Here is a 13882-nt window from a genome sequence, read left to right as displayed (position 1 = left end):
ATGCAGAAAAAGCCAAGAAACATACAAAAGAAATACTTAGCAAACAGTAGAGGTAACTGATCATCAATTTTCAAAGTGTCCAAGTTACTTCTTGGGGGTAAACTAGCTATATTCAGATCTGCTATTAACTCTGTGTCATAACTATGGGATACACTAAATCGTAATGAATAAATGTTATAGGGGTCAGGCATATAAGTGATTAAAATAAGAAATTATTTTGGGTTTTCAGAAAAGGACAACTGACAGAGTCAGGTTTGTACTGTTTTTGCTCCTTGACACAGCACCTGGATAAATAATGTAAAAAGTGGATGTTTGAACCCCAAGTTTACATCTTTCAGTTAAGATACCTTTGCATCCATTTCACATGCTCCCCTGTTCAGTTCCAAATCCCAAGTCCATCCAGGTCTTGTACTTGATGAGATGTGTTCAAAGGGCTTACTTAGGCTGATGGTTTTGCTGCATGGTATACTGCGACTAGGAAACAACCAACTGACTGAAACTCAGGCCTCTGCCAAGGGGAGCTACTTACGTTTGTCCTGCAAGGAATCGTGGGGCACTTCTCCCTGAGGACTCTCTTCTAAATCTCCGTAATGCAGGACTTTGTGGTTTGGCGAAAGCCGACAATACCAAAACTTGTCTGAGAGAAAAAACACAAGTTTACAAGGTAAGTGATTCTGGTTTCTAAAAATACTAGCCTGGTTATTTCTTAATACTCTTCCCTGGAAGAACAAGCAGTTCGTTTGATTTTAAGTCTTGAGGAAGAATAAATTCTAGGGCCCTGGGCAGTAAGTTCCCTTCTGATTTCGATAGTTATCACCAGTCCTGCTTGGTATGCATTTGGTAACCATTAGTAAAGTCATCCAACCCTTCAAGCTCAACAGCAATAGATTTTATGAGGTGGCAGTTTCCAGAGGGTATTTTATCACTAATGATAACCACCGTAGGAACTGCTCCATATTCATTCAGACCTGACAGAAGAGGGAGGGGGATATAGACAAAACCAGATTTCTCAGAATGTTTCTGCTTCCACTTTCCTCTCTGAAAATTTTAGACTGTTGAGATAGTTGTAGCCAAGGCCATATTTTAGTTGATACAACAAAACCCTACCCTAGGCTACCATACACACATTAACCATGAACAAATCGTTAGGATATTGGTGATACACATGGTGGGTGTGATTCATGAGGAAATCATCTAAATAATTCAGGGATTTAGCCAAAGAATGGGGACATGCACAATCATTCTCCTCTCTAATTCCCAGAATTTACTTCTCTGAATAGGCATGACCAGGGGATGAGGGTCACTGTCACGAACAACTTCCTCAGCTTTACCGCCTCAGTCTCTCAAAAGTAAGAAGAAATTTTGAGTAAGTCTAGGAGGCAGGAAGAAAGAGGCAAAGAGCACTTTTTATAGATTAGGGACTTGAACTGTGACAGCAATGCTTGCACATCTCTCAAAGCTCTGTTTAGATGCTGTCACCTCCAGGAAGCCCTCTTTGATCCCTGCAGCCAAAGGGCCTCTCCCCATCCTCTGAGCTTCTCTAAAATCTTTGTACCACCCATTTGGCTTGGACTGGCACTATTGGAGCCTACATGTTAACACCTTAGTATTTCCCTTTATCTGTCACAGACCCTAGGTAAGCAACTTGCCCTTGAGGGTGTATTGTGAACAATTAATACTGACAGGAGAAGGAGACTCCAGCCCCAACAGTGTGGAAGAGTGACAGTCTCTCTGATGACAGTCAACTGTCTTCATAATTGCAATGGCCCAATCTCTTAGCACAGCGCCTGACACATAAAAGTTGCACAGTTGGCATCAGCTAAGCTGATAAATGAAGACCCAAGGGGACCTGATCAAAATGCCTAAGGCATGAAGTATGTATTACCTACAAGCCCCTTTGCGCCACTGTGTGCTTGATACCCTCTGTGGTCTTGGTCGAGTTACCTCATTACTTACTGTGCCTGAAATATAATTTGTTTTGAAGCCACATTGACTAAAAAGCTCTTCATTATATTTTAAGAAAAGTGGTTTTCTATCTAAAATTGCTGTTAGTGCAAACCCATGCTTTAATTATGATTCTTTTAATAGAAAGTGAAGTTTTAAGAATGGAAGTAAAAGCCACACAATGAACAAAGAAAATGCCAAAATTTGATCCACAAAAGGAGAGTGTCTCTGTGATTCTTATCTTCCTCGTCTTTATTAAATAGACTTCGAGAATTCTGAAGTGTAGTCAGAATATGGCAATCCAAGATTTAAAGAAATCTGAACTCTGGTGGAAAAAATTGAGTGGGAAAAAGGCCACTTAATAACTAGGAAAACATCTGAAATTGCTAAATTTCAAAATTATGCTATGTATATACCAAACATGGGTCATTGTTCTGGGAGAGCATTTCAAAAGGAGAAAACAGTTATACTCTGAGTAATTCACAGACATTTAAATTAGGCAAATGTGTACTTATGCATTTTTCATGAGGAGAACAATTTTGGGAATTTGACTTGTAACTCACAATAGGAATTGTGAATTGCAGAGTAGGAGGCAATGCTTTCAGAACATCAACAGTGCTCTTGGGGGCCTGTGGGGGCTGCCTCTCTCCACGGGTCCTTTCCTTTGCCCTACGTGGTTGTGATGACCAGAAAGCCAGCTGGAAAAATCTGCTGTAAAGCTCTCCTTTCCCTGCTGCATCTAGGTTATATGTTTGGCTAAGTGAGCTACTAAAGGGTGACAGAGGCTGGGAAGGAAGACAGTCAGAAGTGGCACTTGGACATGCTGGGCTTATTGTGAGTTAGGTCTTAGCCTGTGCTTTATAGGAATCCCTTGCTTCTCAAGCTGGGACAAGTAAACTCTAGGGCTCAGCAGTGGGTCTTGAAGCCAAGCCAATGTGTCACAATCAAACAAGATCAAAGATACGCAATTGATTTTGAGGGGAGGAATTAAGAAATCTAACTGGTGCACAGTATAATACAAACATATATTATCGTAGAGTAAATTACACAACTTAATATTCATGTGTAAGATATATTGGTTTGTAAGACTTCAAAAATTTTGCTGCTTCTACTTTCAGCATAAATTTGTTTATCCAACGAATACTTGCTGAGTGGTTGAGTGTCTACAATGCACACAGCATTCTACTAGGTGTAGCAAAACATCATTAGAATGGAAGGCAGACATGAAAGACAAAGGCAAGGAGCTCAAGGAAAAGGAGCTCCCTCAGTTCTTCATGGCAGCCACAGAAAGATGTTGTTTCCCAGGTCTGGGAAGTAGGAACCGGGACAAATCAGCAAGTCTGGCTATACTATAGGGAAAAACAGGAATGCAGAAATCTCTTGTGCAACATATTCTTACATTCAGAAGCGATTAGAGAACAGTGGCTATTTATCAGAGTTCCGAGAGGCAAAACAGTCATCTTCCTTGCAAAGTTACAGTCGATGTTTGTTTAAAGAAAACCCAAGGGTCTGCAGCAGACAGATTTTCCTCCTTTCCAAAGCTTACATTCCCTTGACTTGCATGACACCATTTTGCCCTGGTTTTCCTCCTACCTCTGGCTAATTATCTTATCCTATACATGTTCATCTTCCTCTGTCTACTACTAAAACGATAAAAAGCAAAAGATTGGTACATCACAGATATAAGTGATGTGTTCCACTCCCCCTCATCAATTAGAAAGTCTTGAATGGATGACAAAATATTGCAAAAAGGGCTTCAAAAGGCTGAGAAACTTGTCTTGTCTCATAATCACATGGGAGGCTACTCAGCCAGTATCTTCCTCAGGGTAAAACTGGAGTCCTTAGCTTTGGAAAGCTTAGACATTGCATACTTCTGTCTTGAAAGGAGAGCTGCTATAAGGACAGGACCAGCACAGTGAGTCAACATGTTGGGTGAGACAAGTTTCAGTGTCAGCCACCAGCGGCAGCTTGATTTGCAGCTTCTATTATGGCAAGAAAAATGTGTATTTTCCTTTCAAAACCCAGCATGATGTTACTTGTTCCTCTATCCCTCTGGGCGATGAAAGAGTGAATTGCGTCACTAAAAGCAATTAGCAGGAAGCAGTGAGAACATTATCAAAGATTGTTTACTAGCATTTAAGGAGAAAATAAGAGTTAATATGGAGGTCTTCCAGTCAATTACTAATGAGAATACATTAACAGCCACTGCTTCATCTCCAAACCCAAAACAAAATATGGGGACAATTTCGTATTTCAATCTTTTTTTTTGAGTGTGTGCACGTATGTGTGTGTGTGTGTGTGTGTGTGTGTGAAGGATAAGAGGTAAAAGCTGGTTTCAGAGCTCACAAGCCTGGTAAGAAGGGCTGATTAAAGCTATTCCCAATATCACATAGATTATTATGGAGCTAATAACCACTGTCAACAGTAATTTTTGCAATGCCATCCAACAGAACTTCCTGCAATGATGGAAATTCTCTATATTTGTTTTATCCAATACTAAGAAAAACAATTTAAATTTTCATTAATTTTAAATAGCTTAAACAGCCACAGATAGTTCTGTCAGACAGTGTGGCCCACTGTCTGTCTTCATCATCCAGGCTGAAGATAAGCTTGGGGCTGGTCCCCAGGTGGAGAGCCCAGCAAGCAAGCAATAGCTACCACTGGTGAGTGTGAAATGCCGGCCAATTCAGTGAGACACAGGGTAGAGCAAGAACCAGCCCTGAGACTCAACCGTGGATTCAGGACACATCTTTGTCTTGAGCATACAGCCCGCCGTCAGCAGCTGGGGGCTGACCCGGGGAGCCCAGAGAGTCCTGTGTTAGGGAGGACAGACTTTTCTAAAAGATGTCTTTAGAACACTTCCATTAGGATTCTGAATTTTCCTAAGGATAACCTAAAATGTGCCAAGTCAGATTAAGGTCGGCTTTCTGCCTAAGGTCCAACCTTTCCAAGTCATATAACAAGAGGGACCCAGCAATGTGTTTAAAGGGAAATGCCATCTTTCAGGTGATGAGATCCAAGTTTTTTTTGTTGGTTCAGAAAAGGGAAACAACTATCGATACAGACGAAGGGCATTCTGCTTTTCAAATCTTCCTCACTTAACTGAGCTTACTTTAAAAGGACAGATTGGTGTTTTGATTCTGAATTCTGCCTCCCTGGACACGGCTACAAACAGCAAATGACACAGGAGTCCCCAGACAGTTTCCAGGATGATTTGGTCTAACAGGTGTCTTGAAGTCACACACACCTGGGTTACACACCTGGCCCTATGGGGCCTTGGCCTAATTATAAAAACCTCAGCAATCCCTGTTCTTCATATGTCTAATATGGTCAGAATTATATGAGGAAAACACACATAAAGTATGCATCCTACATCTTCCAGAATCGCTTCTCAATACAGATTTGTCCTTTCCTGCTCTTCCAGTCAATGGTAGTCCCTCTCATCCACACTACTGCCCCTCCATCTTTTGGGAATAATGATTATGTATTATTCTAATCTATTGAGAAGTGTCTTTTTTTTCTGAAAATGAACTGGCTTTTCTTCATTTGAAAATACATATTTATTTATACCTGCCTTTTTGTAACAAACTATTAAAATAAAATTTCAACCAGGGATAGAAGAAGGAATGACCCGCTCCCCAAAACAGGCAAAATGGTTACCATGCCTGAACACACCACTTGGCCCTAGATCTTCTGACAGGGACTCCAGAGCAATGTAAGATATACCAGCCTTGCTGGCAGGAGTGGTAGGCACACATTTTGCCCAGCAACGAGTTCCAAGACAAGCCTGTCATGTCAGCACTTAAGGAATGCTGGTCAATGAAACAGACACTGTCCTCCACAAGAGGTTTCATGTTATCACTTCTTCAAATGATTTCCAGTGTTAGCCCTGGGCTCTTACCAAGGCCGTTCAATGCAAGTGATTCTGAAAGACCTTCATCTATGAAATACAAGAGAAGTAGGGGGCAGTTCTTAAGCCTATAGATTCTCATGAAGCAAACAGTGGCTGATGTCATTTGGATCTGTGTCCTCACCAAATCTCATGTGGAATTGTAGTCCTCAGTGTTGGAAGTGGGTCCTGGTGGGAAGTGACTGGATCATGGGCAGAGTGCTCATGAATGGTTTAGCACCATCCTCCCCTTGGTACTGTGTAGTGATAAGAGTCCTCATGAGATCTGGTTGTTTAAAAGTGTGTGGCACCTCCCCTCTCCCTCTCTTCCTCCTACTGTGGCCATGTGAAGCTCCTCGCTCTCCCTTTGCCTTCTACCATGATTGGAAGTTTTCTGAGGCCTCCCCAGAAGCAGAAGCTGTGATGCTTCCTGTACAGCCTGCAGAACTGTGAACCAATTAAACCTCTTTTCTTTATAAATTAGCCAGTCTTAGGTATTTCTTTATAGCAATGCAAGAATGGACTAATACAGTGTCCCTAATACAGACAGCTTCTGGGGTTTTATCTGAAATTTCTCCTATAGAAGTACAGGCAACACAGAAGCTAGGTAATTTCCATGCCAAGGATTCTGTGACCAGAGCTTATACTTCGTGGTCGATAAGTATAAGCTCAGGGAGAGAGTGGAGTGATGCAGGTGTGTGGCCTCCAATGCCATTCTACCTCCTGTGTTTAGAAATACATATTCTGGCCAGGCGCGGTGGCTCACGTCTTTAATACCAGCACTTTGGGAGGCGAGGCAGGTGGATCACCTGAGGTCAGGAGTTCGAGACCACCCTGGCCAACATGGTGAAACCCCGTCTCTACTAAAAACACAAAAAATTAGCCAGGCAGGGTGGCAGGTGCCTGTAATCTCAGCTACTTGGGAGGCTGAGGCAGGAGAATTGCTGGAATCTGGGAGGCAGAGGCTGCAGGGAGCTGAGATCATGCCATTGCACTCCAGCCTGGGCAACAGTGAGACTCTGTCTCAAAAAAATAACCCCCAACATCTATATTCTGAGGCATTGCAATCTAAAATTCATAGATTTTAGATCTATTAATCTAAAATCACAACATCATTAATGAATGTTGATAATCTGCCAAGCATCAAAGTGCTATAGATGTATAATTTTATTTAACCCTTACGGCTGTTTGATAGAGGAACTAACATCATCCCCATTTGAAAGAAGAAGAAAGAGAAACACAAAGACATTGAGCAGATTGCCCAAGGCTACCCAGCTACGCAGTAGGGAACAGGGACTTCAACTCAGCTTATTATGTCTTTGGAGATATTTTACCTCCCAATTCTAATGTGGTTAGAAGTCTCAGAAACCCAGAACTGTGAATGTCTACATCTGACTATTCCAGTAGCAGCAGAGTTGCACATGAGACAGGTAGAAGGATCGGCAAGCATCAACTCGGGGACCTTCTAGCCAAATGCGGCACAGTTGAGCGCTCTCTATTTGTTCCTTCACTTTTCAGTTCTGTGGAACTGTAAGTTCTTTCATATTTTCCCTTAAAAAGTTAACTACTTAAATTCACATTCACTCATCTGTGTCCTCCTCATTGTCAGACAAGTTTAAAGTGAGTATGGCCCTGGCTCCTGCGTTGGGAGTGCCTGCTCCTTAACCTACGATGGCATCAGGCAGGCGGTTGTCCAGCCCAGTCTGAGATCTCACGTAGAAGCACATCTTTCTCGAAGGGATTAAAACTGTCATGTTCTCATTAATCTGTGTAAATCTAAATGGAATGCTTTGATGGGGTGATAGGAAACCAATTTCAGCACAGTCTGCTTTGAATCCCTATTTTTAAGCACAGAGCCACTCACCAGATTTCAAATCCATTTACCAAATACCAAAAAGCCTTCCTTTCTGCACTCGGAAGGATGATTTTGTATTAAACACAGATGGTCATGCTCCCTAGGGATCTCAACTCATAAATGTATAATCTAGATGCTAATAATTTTTTATTCAGGAGGTGGTTCATTTTCAGAAAATTGGAAAAATTTACAGATACGGGACTAACATTTTTTAAACAACAATAAATAGCCTGTAATTATTCCATCTAGAAACAGGATTATTCTGATAGAACCTACCCATTTCAACCCAGTCAGGGAAGTCTCATAACGCAGTAGAGCAGAGGTTAAATTGGTGCTAGGAGCTAGGTTGTGAAGGCTTCTAGCAGGGCAGCAGTAGAGACACTGGGTATCTATCTGCCATTTCCCATCCCCAAACTTCTGTGCCCTTTGCCCAATGTCAAGTAAGTAAAAATCTTATAAATCATCTTTATGGGGACAATATATCCCGAACACTGATTTTTCCAAAGGCAATAAAGACATCAGGGCATACAATCGACTCTGACTAAATGAGCTCCTGGATCCCCTAATCCTGTCCTCCCACTTTACAGATGAGAACCTGGGGCCTTGAGAGGTCACATGTCCTTCCTAAAGACACCTAGGTGGTGAATTAAAGAATAGAGAAGTCTGGCACCAAGTCCACTCACTCTGGCTCACTGCTTTTTTCCTGCACAATCTTGCAGAATAGTAGCTCCCTTTGTTTGTTGTTTCTTGTTGCTACATTCATAATTGTCTCTCTTCCTCATGATAACCTTAGGAGACAGGCATTGCTATTCCCATTTAGAAGGGGAAGGTGCCCAAGGTCACACCGCTGGTAGGTGTAGAGGCAAGATCACACCTTCATTGTCCGGCTCCAGGGCTCTGTCCTTGCCACTGAGCCCTGCGGTCTTCTTGGAACACCGTTTACTCTGACATGATGCCTGATGCAAGGAATGCGATGAGAGGAGGACATAAACTCATCCTTCAGTGGCTGAATGGGAGGGAGGAGTTCCCTCTTCCACTGCCCTCACTAATAGGAGGCTTTCTCTGTAACTCAGCCCTTATTATTCTGCCCATTGTCCTCTCCCAAGGCTCAGCTTGAAATTCGCTCTAAAAGCTTCTCATCCTCTGCGAAGAACCTACATTTTCATTCCTCCCGGAAGTTCCGTCTTTGGAAGTTCCTCAGTGTGATATTTAATGGTGACATGTGAAATACTTTCAATTTACTGAATATTCAGCACAGGGCAGTTAAAGTAAATGGCTGGGGGATGCGTTCAACTGACAAACACAAATGATTTTTGTCATTAGTGGATGAGCTCTGTGGCTGAGCGGGGCATCCAGCAGGTTTCAAAATATCTGCCAAAGTTTCTCCTGGGCCATAACTCGTGTCCTTAGTATAGTTGCTAATGCCTGTAGCTTGCTCCTGCCTCTTATTCAATCTCCTTGCCTCTTCCCAATCTTATTTTTCAGTTTTATGTTCTGGCTGTTTGCTTCTAGGAGAGTGTGGTATGAAGACTGGCTGTGCAATCAGCAGCATGTCAAGAGAGCAAGCAAACAGTCAAGGATGCTTTACTTGTCCAGGAAAGAAACAGCTAGACATGTTTCCCACCTGTTAGGTCTAATCTTTTGACATCCACTTGGATTTGACATTTTGAAGTTAGAATTTATAGAGACAATTCAGAAATCTGCCTTGAGAAATTATGTAAGTGATTCTACCCTATCTTAGTTCACTGTTACCTATATCCCCATATAAAATAATTCTGTCCTAGAAGAGAAGCAGTGTGGGGGATTTGACCATAAGGGTCATCCAAGTTGAAAACTCAAACCCAACAGTGAGTGCCAGCTCTCCTGCAGCAAGGAGAGTCATTAAAAGGAAGAGCCCTGGAGCTGTGGGGTTTGAATCCTTGTTCTTCTGTGACTTTGGGCCAGTTTCTCAGCCCTTCAGTCCTTCCATCTCCTAATCTGTAAACTGGGCATAATCCTAGTAGCTACTTCCTAAGGTTATGGTGAGGATAAAATGCATTATAAAGTAATGTTTTTGAGAAGCACCTGGCACATGGTAGGCTCATATACATGTCCACCCTTGTTGATACCACCACTAGCAGATTTGTGGCACTAAATGGCAAAGAATGGCTCTCCATTTCTGTGGCTCTTCTGGTAATTGTAGACTTTGATTCTCTCTGGGTGTGCATGAAAACCAGAAACAACCTCAACTGCTATTCCTGTCCTGAGTACAATGCTGCATGGCCTACCCTTAAACCAACACCATGCCCTTGTGATTCTCCAGGGAGCAGGCCACTGTTTACCCCACCCACCTTTGGAGTGTCCCCAGCAACAATACCTTGCCTCCGCCGGGCGTTGAGTTTCCTAAAGCAGGTCCCTTCCACAAGGCGGTTCAGGCGTTGCTGTTTGATCAGCTCTAAGATTTCTGGCTGAATCTTCTCCTTTAGTTCTCTGTGAGAGGAAAAACACATATATTCCATAGCATGCCTTGAGAAGCAGAGCTTGGCTTGGTGAGCATCATGGGAAGATGGGTAGGGGAGAACAAGTGCATCTTTTCATGAGCTTCCAATACCTCCAACTTGGCGCTTTAGAGGTGTTTAAGAGTCGGTGGCCAGGGACATATGTACAACACAATAGATTCTGTGACACTTACAGAATGCCACAAAAGCACCAGCCACTTCAGTGATGTTTTTCCAGAAGAAAGTGTTCTGAAAATTTTCTTCTTTTATTTTACAAAGCCACAGATACAAATTTATGCAAAAATCCACTCAGTGCTACTAAGGCAATAAACACTTGGCTAATTCTTCTTCCCCCTACACCAGGTAAACTCTGAGTGTATTTGTGTTCTGATTAATAAACAGGGCTATTAGGCAACCATATGATTACTATTCCACATCAAACACTGTATAGTGAGCAAACCACAGGACCACCTTTGCTTCCAATTCCATCATTCACAAATGGGGACAACAGTGTCCCAGATTCTAGCCCACAGAGACTGAGATAATGATGGGATAAATGAAAGATTATTTGCATCTTGTCTCTGGCTAATGTGATATAATTTAGTTTGAGATGCACTATGCTGCAAAGATATCATGATAGAGTGGAATGGTTTTCAAATCTGTTTTTTTAGAGCAGAGCTTTTCATCATAGGAAATTTTATGTAGTGCCCTAGCATTTGAGTCTAGTAAAGCCAGAACTGTTTTAGTTGAAGCTGGACAGGGAGACCCAGAGCCCATTCCTTATAACAGTGTAACAGGTATTGGCCAGAACATAGATCTAGAAGTCAGAAGACTAGAGTTTCAGTCTAGGCTCTGCCCATGACTAGTATTTCATGTAGCTCATCTAAGTATCAGTTTCTTCATTTATAGAATGAGAATAAGAATCTTTCCTGCTGTGACTCCCACATGAGACAGAGAACAAGTCTCTATTAAGCACTGAGCACGAATATAAGGCACGACTGAATTTGCTTTGGTGACATTCTCTCCTTTCCTCAAGCCAAACAGTCCACAGGCCCATATTACCCTGTAGTCAAGCCTCACACACTCATCAGCTGCCACCTGAACTCTGGACTTGCGCTGACACTGAACTGCAGGCAGCTTGTTCTCACACGGTGCTCCACTCTGAGGAGAGAAAGGTACTCCTGCTTGGTAAGCACTTGCTATGAGCTGGGTAGTACAATATGCAATTTTAATTCATTTAATTTTCCTTCCCTCCTTGCTCAAAATAACAGCTTTGGGGGTAGGTATTAATATCATCATTCCTATCTTACAGAAGGGGAAACAACTCATGGAGGTTACATGTAGAATATGGGCAATGACTCAGGCCTTCCTTGCGCAAGCTGCTTTGATTTACTCATGAGAAAAAAGAAAAGAGTTACGTAAAAGGATCAGGTCCTTCAACTAACAGGTTATTCTAGTACTCCATTAATACATTTTTTTTTTCGAGGCTTAAGTGCCCTCAAACATTCTATCATTTGATACTGTTCCAACTGAACATCTATAAAGCATAATATGGAAATTCAGCCCTAACATTAATTTGGGACATTTGTGAAGCCTTCCCTGTGCAGGTCTCTTAGGGTCTCATCTCAGGCTTTCAGATCACTAAAACTATCTATTATCAGCTCTCACTCTTCTAAAATGGACTCAGTAAATTGCAGCTTTGATGAAACCTGCATTGAGTGAAAAAGAAAGTGGGTAACTGCTAGGGAGTTGCACACAGCAATAAATCACTGCTCCCACCTTCCAAGTCCAGGTAACCAGGCAGAGACAAAGGCATGGTACCAGAGGATGGAGAAAATTCTTAGGATACATACACACACACACACACACACACACACACACACACACACAATAGTTTTTCTAGGCCAGGGTTGAGTTATTAAAATGGAGAGATGGAGAGGAGGATGCAGTGATGAAGACCAAGAGAAGGAAACAATTGAAGGAATTCCGAGTAATCTTAATTGATGCTTTATGACTTTCTCGTATAAGACCCAGAGGTGCCTGCCACAACACATTTCATCATGGAACCATATTCTGAGGGTGTACTATCAGAATAAGAGAATTTGCTGCTATAAGCATTACCTCCTTTTTTTCTTATAAGCCCGAAGGACTCCAAAACGTGTTTAGGCAATGAGGGAAACAAGATGAAGCAATTGCCCTCTGAGGTAAGCCAGGTAATAACCCCATGGGCTATAACTGGGTTTTGAAATTCTGAGCTTGGGGTCAATCAGGCCAGGGTCATGGGTTTAGTAGCTTTGCTTTGATAAATATCTTTCTCATTCTATCCAAAGGCCTTGCCAATAAATAAAAGGAAGAAGATTAAAGGAGAGAGGATTTAAAGAGTGTGTGAAGAGCAATTCAAAGTCTAGCACTGTTTCTGGAAAACAATTTCAAGATCAGGACCAGTGAGGCCACTGCCATACACAGAAGGCAGACAGCACCGTTACACTGGTGAGATTCCTTCTTTGATTTGGGGTCTGCTCTACTGAGCAACTACCTACTGTCCATCTCTCTGCCAAACTCCAGGCTCATCTGTCTGTCTAGTTGGATGTCTTGTAGCTTCACATATCCAAAGCCAAACTCCCGATCCCCTGCTCTACTCGCTCTGTCCTTTAGTTGTTAAGGCCCAAAACCTTAAGTTCATCCTTGACTTTTCCCTTTCTCTTACACCCCTAGGTATTTTCTAATCAATCAGGAAATACCATTGTCCTTTCTTCAAAATGGATGTCATTTTCAGTGCACTATAATCATTTCTCATCACCTCTTACTTGGGTTATTGAAATAGCTTTCCCATTCATTTCCCTGCTTCCAAAAACTTGCTTTCTTAGAGACTATTTCTAATACAGCATCCAGAGGGATTATTTAAACACCTAAATTACATCACATTAGTCTTTTGCTCAAAACCCTCCAATGACTCCCCAACAAGGCCGTGTGAAATGAGGCTCCCTGCATCTTTCTGGTCTAACCTCCTATTGCTCTCTCCCACTTGGTTATTCTGCTCCAGCCATATTGGCCTCTTGTACATTCAGTAAACACCCAGACCTGCTCCAACCTCAGGGTCTTTGCACTGGTGGTTCTCTCTGCCTGGAATACCCTTCTCCAAAATACCCACATGGTCTGCTCCCTTAGTCCCATACAAGTCTGTATCAAATGGCACCATCCTAATTAAAGAGAGCAACTCTAACCAACCTATTTAGAACTGCACTCTATTTCCCTTATCGTGATTTGTGACTTCACTGCATGCATCCCCTCTTAACAAGCTATCATCTTGTTCACCATATGTATTGCCTCTCTTCTCCTTACTAAAATATAATCACTGTGGGGGAGAGAAATATTTCTGTTCTCTTCACTGCTGAATTACCAATGCATAGAATAGTGTCTGGCATGTGGCAGGCACTCATTAGATATTTGCCAGCTGTCTGAACACTGAACATTGTATAACTGACCAGACTGTCCTCCTTGCATTGGTTATGAGAAAGCTTTGAGTGAAGCATGTGTCTGATCTTTAGCAAAGATGCAGATTTGCAGGGTAGGTGTCCCTGCTTTATCCCTGGCTCTGTTTGATTTTGCTTTTCTTTCTCACTGATTGTACTTTCTAAGACAAGGGAGAGACATATATTAATACAAATACATGCACAGTGTCAGTTTTATCATTTACATATCAACAGTATCAAACTT

The 13882-nt window shown here is 42.1% G+C and overlaps 1 protein-coding gene across 6 annotated transcripts in view; it reads right to left on the bottom strand.

Annotated features, from left to right (window-relative positions):
* Nucleotides 1-13882, bottom strand: part of ELMO1 (engulfment and cell motility 1) — a 571068-nt gene that overhangs the window by 22688 nt on the left and 534498 nt on the right. For all 6 annotated transcript variants that reach the window (XM_021669358.2, XM_021669357.2, XM_064380449.1 and 3 more), the window contains 2 exons: nucleotides 10045-10157; nucleotides 530-637 (listed from right to left, as the gene is read on the bottom strand). In XM_021669358.2, coding sequence (XP_021525033.1) covers nucleotides 530-637; nucleotides 10045-10157 — 221 coding nt within the window. The remainder of the gene's footprint in view (nucleotides 1-529; nucleotides 638-10044; nucleotides 10158-13882) is intronic.

Source organism: Aotus nancymaae, unplaced genomic scaffold (assembly GCF_030222135.1).
Source record: "Aotus nancymaae isolate 86718 unplaced genomic scaffold, 86718_ANA_hifiasm-v0.15.2.pri h1tg000025l, whole genome shotgun sequence".
In the NCBI taxonomy this organism is placed as follows: Eukaryota; Metazoa; Chordata; class Mammalia; order Primates; family Aotidae; genus Aotus; species Aotus nancymaae.
This window is presented reverse-complemented; position numbering and strand designations above follow the sequence as displayed.